Below are 8,225 nucleotides of genomic sequence, written 5' to 3' on the forward strand. Positions count from 1 at the left end.
GTTGAAAACTTTTTCTAACAAATCTTTAGTTGATAAAATATATATATATTTGCATAACCAGCTTGAAATATACCCTTCTTATTTCCCCTTATTAAAAGCACTCCGAATTCAGTTCAGGGGATGAGCTGCCAAAATGAAAATAATGAAACCCTGTTAATGGAGAGCTGAGATGTAGGCTGTTGTTTTCTTTAAGCACATTAAACCAAAAAAATGATTCAACTCAAAGACATACCTATAAATAATAAAACCGGAGAAACTGATAATGCTGCGGTGGTTCTGGTCCTCAGTGAAACAGTTTGAAACCTCTTGGCCTATACTTTATTGTATGTGTTTTCTAAGTTGTGTCTGGGGGTTGTCTTCTTGCCCACTGCAGGGTATCTGGGTTACACAAGCGGCTTCTCTATCTCCTGCATGGTCTTCTTCCTGTCTGCGGTGAGTCTGTGGGTAGCATCAGGGCCTTCCTAAACTTTGTGTTCACTGCACAGCTGGTGCTGGAGAAAGGATTTGCTGTGACATCACTTCTAGGGAAGTTATTTACAAATAAGCCATCTTACTACAGATGAAACCACCTTGAAAAAGTTTAATTTATATAGTATACCCTATTTGTAAATTTAAATGATTGATATTAAATGAGACTGAGTTTCTAGAAACCAAGGTTAAAAATGAATGAAACTACTGCTGGACCTTGGCTGGGTGCTGTTGGCAGCTGAAATTCTAGGTGGCTGCATCTGTACTAACGGGACCAAGTGCCTCTGGCTGCTTTAAACCAACCGTCACAAGGACACTGTGATGTTTCTAACACTGCTGTTAGGGTGACCAGGTGCCAACAAGCCATATGTGGGACAGAGAGTACGTTTATGCGGGACAATGCGGGACATGTTACTGCATTGCTAAGAGCTAGTTTAGATTGAAATATAATGTCTCTCCAACCCTTAGAAGTAAACATTTCTACTGAAACTATTAGCTTATAAATATAAATACCACCGCTTTACTATGGTTTAATTGTTTGCACAAACTATGCAAGTTAAGGAATTAACAAACTATCATCTGTAAATATTCTCGTTTTCTCTTGCAATCTTTGAGTCTGGAGAAAAGAGCAGAGCCAGCTAACTGTCTGCTGACCTGTGGGAGCGAGTGCTGCACAGCGTGGTGAACCTTTATTGAATCAGCAGCTGTTACCTCATCCTCTTATGGTTTCAGGAAGGATAAATCCACAGATTGATATTATCTTTATGAGCCAGGCGTTTCTTGTCAGTTTCAGGGAAACTTCTGTGCGGAATTGAACAAATTCTGCCGAATCTCACAAAACCTCTCTGGGAGTCGCCCTCCATGGCTACACCCATAAGTAAATACATTTCTCTGTTGATTGATTGATATCTGACACAGCTAATGGTGAGAGCCCTCTCTTGTTTTCTAAACACCTTTGGATAAAAGCCAAGTTTTAAATGGGCAACTGTCAATCAAATGCGGGACATCGGCTAAATGTGTGGGACAAATGATACAAATGCTCTGCAGTCCCGCAAAAAGCTGGACACCTGGTCACCCTGACTACTGCCTACAGAGATAAAGTTATGGTTAAAAGTGAGAGTCATTATAATTCAAGGGCTATCATTGTTGACCACACACATGTAACCCATGCTTTACAGCTACATTAGCAATGGATGCAATAACATGTAGATCCATGTCTTGTAAGCACAGTTTCCAAAGCATTAATTCATGGTTTATGCTAACTGGTATCAGTATGAGGTTATATCAGCATCATTTTGATACGTGTATTAAAATTATATCAATGGCAAACAGCTGCTGTTTTGGGTTTCTGATTCAACAAAGCCTGTGTTTCTCGCCTGAGTTGAAAAGTTTAACTCTTGCGAATGGCGCTGGTGCAAATTTGCCTCTATCTGCGTCCAAGCGTTGATTTTAGATGTTATCCGGTGTGAACGTACCTTTAAAGTGTCAAACCCATTTCATCACTGTCCATGATTGAACTGGTTTTGGTTCAATCGCTCTTCTGATCAACCACCAGCATCAGCAGACGGGTTGAGCCCCTGTACACTACCTGCCCTGCAGCAAACAGACAGACACAGTTAGGGACAAGCTGGGGGACAGAGTGGAGCATGTATGTGGAATGGAAGGCCTGTTTGCCTTTTTGTTAACAAAACAAGTTAGGTATAGGGAATCAGCTGCCATGTGCAAACACTCAACATAACATCCACCGAGAGAAGAGCTAAAATACCAACTACAATATTTGAGGGGGATTCCAAATAGTCCCAACATGTATTTTGTTTTGTAACCAAAGGCAAGAAAGCTAACATTTGTTCTGCCTCCTCAAACTCTTTATCCATCACATCAGGTCATCTATAAGAAGTTCAACATTGCCTGCCCTCTGGAAGTGTTTGGCAACCACTCAGTGAGCGCAGTCTTGCTGGACGACACATGCAATGCAAAATACTTCACCATGAATCAAGAGGTCAGAGAGTTTATGATCTGGGACTTTTTGTGGGTGCATCATATTTCAAATGCAGTTTATGAACTTGATGGAAGTTACTGTGTTATTTGATTTAAAGACGGCGTATACCATCCCCATCCTGGCATTTGCTTTTGTTTGTCACCCTGAAGTGCTGCCCATCTACACCGAACTGAGCAAGTAAGATGCACACTTCCTGATCCATAAAGACAGAAGGGAGTACTCTGTGGTTCATACCCTTTCCTGCTCTTTAAAGTTGCAGGAGTTGATGAGGCTCAAGAGAGTAAAGCATGGCTATTGATAAAGTTTATTTGAAGAGTGGGATATATACAAATCCAAAAATGAAACTGTAAACTAGTGTCCAGGTTAAACATTTGAGGTGTACTTATTTTCGTTTTACCACTAAATAAAATGGTTAGGTTAAGGCTTCTGATGGCCAAAAACACAAAAATCAGACCCAAGCTGTGAGCAGAATTATTACGCGTTTTTTTACTGTACTGTTATAACATCTGCCATCTTTTCCCCTAAAGCCCAACCAAGAGAAGAATGCAGAATATTGGCAATGTCTCCATCCTGGGCATGTTCACCATGTACTTCTTCACGGCCATATTTGGATACCTGACATTCTTTGGTAAGACAGACAAATATTTAAGTCTGCAGAACATAGCGTAGTCTGATGGTAGTGAGGTGACACAGGTTTTGTATCTTTGTGTGTGTGTGTGTGTGTTTGTGTGTAGGGAACACTGAAGCAGAGCTACTCCATACCTACAGTAAGGTGGACCCCCTGGACACTCTGATCCTGTGTGTTCGACTGGCTGTCCTGGTAGCTGTCACTCTGACGGTCCCTGTGGTCTTGTTTCCTGTAAGAACTTGTGTGGCCTCAACACTCACATCCATCCGACACACTCTATGACACTGACCTAAAATCCCTGTTTCTCTGTCTCAAGTTGCGTACTTCTCTATGTTATCTTTTCTTTTGAGTGCAGAAGTGCATCTCATTGCAATGTATGGAAATGTTTAGTATGAGAACCCTGATGGTGCACTCATAATGGAATCAAAGCTGACTTTGAATTGTGGACGCTAATCATTCTTAAAAATGTTAATCTTGGCTACGTAGCACTATACTAAAAAAGAGTTTTACATGTTCTTTTTTACATGTATAACTCTATTCTTTACTATTTAAAGTAAAAAAAAACTTTACTGGCTTTAAAAATAAGCCACCGCTAATTGCAAATGTAAATTCCTTAATCTGTAATGATTTGGTATTGCTGAAAATCATAGCTAGCTACTTAGCTAACAGCAGCGATGTCATTTCCTGGCAGGTGTGCTGTGTGCAATTAAGTTTTAATCAGTGCATGACGGAGAAAGAGTGAAACTAAGACATAAAACACATAAATATCTAGAATAATGCTATGCTATGCAATCGCTATACAATAATAAATTGCCAGAGAATATCCACACACATTTTGTACATTTATACATACATATTTAGGAGAAATAAAAGAAGATAATAATAATAATAATAATAATAATAATAATAATAATAATAATAATAATAATAATAATAATAATAATTGTACCAACCGAGAATGCAACCAAAGGCATGGAACGAGGATTGAAGAAGATTGGTAGACACATGGTATGTTAGTCACATGGTAGACCTTTATCACAAATCAACTACTGCCAGCAGGGTGGTTGGGTCAATCTCACTAAATGAAGAAACAGCATGTGTCTTTGTTTTGCGGTCCAGGTTCTGTTGACCAAAGGTGTTAAGATCATTCTGTTTACTGATAGGATGCTGTAGTGATGCTCTGCTGGGATTTCTGACGGACGGATAGTGCTGCATGTTGGTGCTGCTTGCTACATGGACTGGGTCGGCTATCCTAACGTCTGTGTTTCTGTCAGATCCGCCGGGCCCTCCTGCAGCTGCTGTTCCCAGGCCGGCCCTTCCACTGGGTTCGCCACATCGCCATCGCCTTCTGTCTACTGTGTATCGTCAACCTGCTGGTCATCCTCGTTCCCAACATTCGAGACATCTTTGGCATTACTGGTGGGTTATTACACTTGGAGTTTGGAACTACAAACATAGCTCAAAATATTTCCTATTATTATTTTTAATGGTTTTCTTATATCAGCTCTAGACTGGTTTAAATTTCTGATTAAAAATACTTTGTGTCGATTGATATTTACTATTTACACATACATATATTACATGTGGATTTCCCCAAAGCTCCTTTTCAGGCCACTTTTTTATTGTATAGCTTTTATTTGCTCAGATAAAGAACAACAACTTCATATTTTAGTATTTTAATGCAGATGACACACAGTTTACCATAAAAACATCGCCATATAGGAAGTATAGTAGAGTAGTTATGGATGCAGAATTCAATTTTATCATACACATTCATATAATTATTAGACGAGTCAAGTAGGCTCTACTATGGTAGTGTTGTCTCCACAGCTCTGACTTCAGTTCTTGGGTCTTGTCTGGCTTTGGGTGAAAAACACTAACTAATGTTCATTTATAAAGCACTAAATGATGAACAGTGATTGAAGGCAAATATACACTTTCCATCTGCCGCTACATCTTTGAAGATATTCTAGAATACAGTCAGAATGTTAGTTTAAACATGATATACTGTATATGGTGCTCATATTACAGCCTTTCTTTTTGAGGCAGTTAATGACAATGAAAATTAAATTAAATAGTTTCCTTCAAACTGAAAGTATTTCTTTTTATTTATTCTACTAGCGGGAGGGCAGAAAGCATAGCTTATACAGAAAGCCCTCCCGTTAGTTATCCAGTTGCAGGATAAAGAAAGAATGAAAGAGAGAAAGAATTAAATACGCACACAAATAAACAAAATTCTATATACACATACAGTATGTACACATATACTGTACATACACACAGTTTCCAGGGTGAAAAGATAATAATAAGGTAAACAAATCATTCCTACAGTCAATTTGAATCATGGATTTGGAGAATTAGTGACATTTCTGGTTTGGGTTCATTTTATTTGGTTGAAATGTATTTTAACCCCCCCAAAAAGTTGTTGTTTTGCCTTCCCTCAATCTCCAATATCCTCTGAGGGCCACCAAAGTCTGCTCAGATAATTGGTCAAAACATCCACTAGAGTGCTGAAATCCTGTCTCGTAGCCTTCAGATTCTGCATCCATATTCTATCTATAGAGACGAGCTTACACCTTAACTTGTATTTTTGTAAGCAGAAGGTTATGTTATTTCTTCTTTCCAAAGTCTCGTTAATGCAACATGTTATAGTCAGACCAGATAAAAGCAGTTCACAGAGGACCACTGATCTATGCCACGGCTTGTTCATTACAGCCAACCTCTCTCTCTGAGATCCATGCTGTTTTTCAGTGAAATAATTCATTATGCCTTCTCTGTGTCTAGGGGCAACCACTGCCCCTAGTCTAATCTTCATCCTACCGGGACTGTTTTACATTCGGATCATCCCCACTGACCATGAGCCCATGAACTCCAGACCCAAGATCCAGGTAGGTTCACTTACCTCCCTGACTGAGAAGGCTGACCCAACAGTTCATGGAAGTGAAACTGGTCCGGCCTGGTGATTCTGATCTGTTGACATGTTCTCTCTGGGGTTTCAGGCTGCGTGTTTCACAGCGCTGGGGTTCATATTCATGACCATGAGCCTGACATTCATCTCGATTGACTGGACAAGTGGAGAGCAGCGAAATCACGGCGGCCATTAAAGTGCACCCCAAGCTTTAAAGCCCCCCCCCTAGTCCTGTTGATGGGAAGCAAGATAAACCTGCTGGAAGGCGCGGGTCTTTGGTGGGACTGTCTTCATTCATCATAAGGACAATCCATTCCTCCACAGTGATGAGGAACTCTGTTTTGTTATCTAAATCACCACGTTTCAAATCCACGCCACCCCCAGGATCCTCACAGGTGGTGCTCCTCTGTACAGCTGAACAACATGTTGATCATGGAAACCCCTAAACCCTTAAAAACCTCAACTGAGGATAAATGTGGTGTAAAGCAGCAGTCAAACATCTGTTCAGCAAAGTTTGAGAGTAAAACATTTTGAATATGCAGCTTGAATTGCTTGTAGCATATTTAAAAGTACCACAACTGTATTGTTAATGTGCATTTGTGTGTGTATGTGTGTCGAGATCATTCACTGTCTATCTGAGAATTTCACACACCAAATAAACAGCATAAGAGGGTGGAACCCGGTCCATTTGTTAGTTTGAAGGTTAATGTTTGTATCGTTGGAAGATTTCTCCTACACACTGCAGCGCCAAGTACCAATCGTTTAATGGAACATGACGACAACAGAGAGACCCAGTACTTAAATTCAGGGCAAAAAGGAGGTCTGCTCACTGTGGTATAGAGTCAGTCATCAGCTCCAACCCTTACACTGCTGGGGAGAAAAGAGCAGGGAGACTCCAGGGTGGCAAATCCAGGAGCCTATCCCAGGAAACAGAAACAAATAAGATAAAATGTTAATGTGACAAAACCCGAAAAAATAAACCTGTTGTTTATTTAATACAAAGGTAGTAAAGTGTCTAGTTAAAAAAATACAAATACAACCAGGCAGGCAAAAGGTGCCTTAAGATTTATATTCATGGCACCCTGATGACAAAAAGTCTTAATTTGAAACATTGTTTGATGAGGATTAATGGCTAACATGGCAATTAACTGTAAGCAGTGATAGATGTATCAATGCATTGATTGTATTTTGCCTTTGCCCATCATGAGAGAACTTTAACACATTGCATCATTTTTACATGTTTTAAATGTATCACAACTTTTTTGATATTTCCCTTCAGTAATTATCTGAAATAGCTGCAATGAAATTCCCCTCATATCACAGGTTCATCCTAAAACCTTATTTTGCCTCCTCATTTCCCTCACTTGTTTCTCCTCCTTGAGTCTTAGCTTGGAAGTGAGAGGGACGCTCGGACAGAAGAGTCCTCAGGTATGACACAAGATATCCTCCTACCCTAGAGCGTCACTCTCAGACCTCCTCTTGAGGGCAGACCACAGCCTTGTCGCTTGCCACAGGGCTAAACAAACGAATGGTGCTGATTATTAAGAGTAATTCATCTCTTTTTATTCAAAGGATTTAATGTGTTATTTTAAGTCCTCAATTGTGTTTCCAATATCAAGTTTATATTTTAATAAAACATAAAGTGATAATAATGATGATGATGATGATGAAGCAGTGGCTTAATGGATCTGTCATTATGTTATTAGAGCTTTGTTTTGTTAAAATGCAGTTTTATATTGGATGTTGTAGTTACATTTCTTCCCAAAAAGGAAGACAAATGTGACCAGAAGATGTTAAAGGCATATTTACTGTAATCACATATTTTCCTTACTAATAAAATGTTTGATCTAGAGTGGTTCAGTGATGATGTTTTTCAGGCTTCTAATCACAAACAGGTTAAAAAAAACCATTGACTTCAAGACAAAGGAACTGGAAGTAAAAGAAAGTCTTAGACAAGGTATTTCTTCATCCTACATGTACAGTATAAGCAAACATCACACGCTGTCCGGTGATAGGAAAGGCTGCTCAAACATTGTGACCCACTACCACCTAGTGGTCAGGTCCAAACAAAGAAAGCAACTGCACTTCATGGACTTGAGTAATCGCAAAGTAAAACAATCAGTCACAAAGAATATATTTAATTAAAGAAGAATGTATGTACATTTTGCTGTTCTTTTAACTAAGTATCTGAGTACTTCTTCTACCACAGAGGGAACTACAGA

The 8,225-nt window shown here is 39.4% G+C and overlaps 1 protein-coding gene across 1 annotated transcript in view; it reads left to right on the plus strand.

Annotated features, from left to right (window-relative positions):
* Window positions 1-7,855, plus strand: part of slc38a5b (solute carrier family 38 member 5b) — a 33,694-nt gene extending 25,839 nt beyond the window's left edge. The window contains exons 9-16 of the mRNA XM_063892032.1: window positions 374-432; window positions 2,351-2,467; window positions 2,565-2,644; window positions 2,995-3,095; window positions 3,202-3,326; window positions 4,370-4,514; window positions 5,880-5,983; window positions 6,095-7,855. Coding sequence (XP_063748102.1) covers window positions 374-432; window positions 2,351-2,467; window positions 2,565-2,644; window positions 2,995-3,095; window positions 3,202-3,326; window positions 4,370-4,514; window positions 5,880-5,983; window positions 6,095-6,199 — 836 coding nt within the window. The 3' untranslated portion in view covers window positions 6,200-7,855. The remainder of the gene's footprint in view (window positions 1-373; window positions 433-2,350; window positions 2,468-2,564; window positions 2,645-2,994; window positions 3,096-3,201; window positions 3,327-4,369; window positions 4,515-5,879; window positions 5,984-6,094) is intronic.
* Window positions 7,856-8,225: the final 370 nt, after the last annotated feature.

Source organism: Eleginops maclovinus, chromosome 1 (genome assembly GCF_036324505.1).
Source record: "Eleginops maclovinus isolate JMC-PN-2008 ecotype Puerto Natales chromosome 1, JC_Emac_rtc_rv5, whole genome shotgun sequence".
Classification (NCBI taxonomy): domain Eukaryota; kingdom Metazoa; phylum Chordata; class Actinopteri; order Perciformes; family Eleginopidae; genus Eleginops; species Eleginops maclovinus.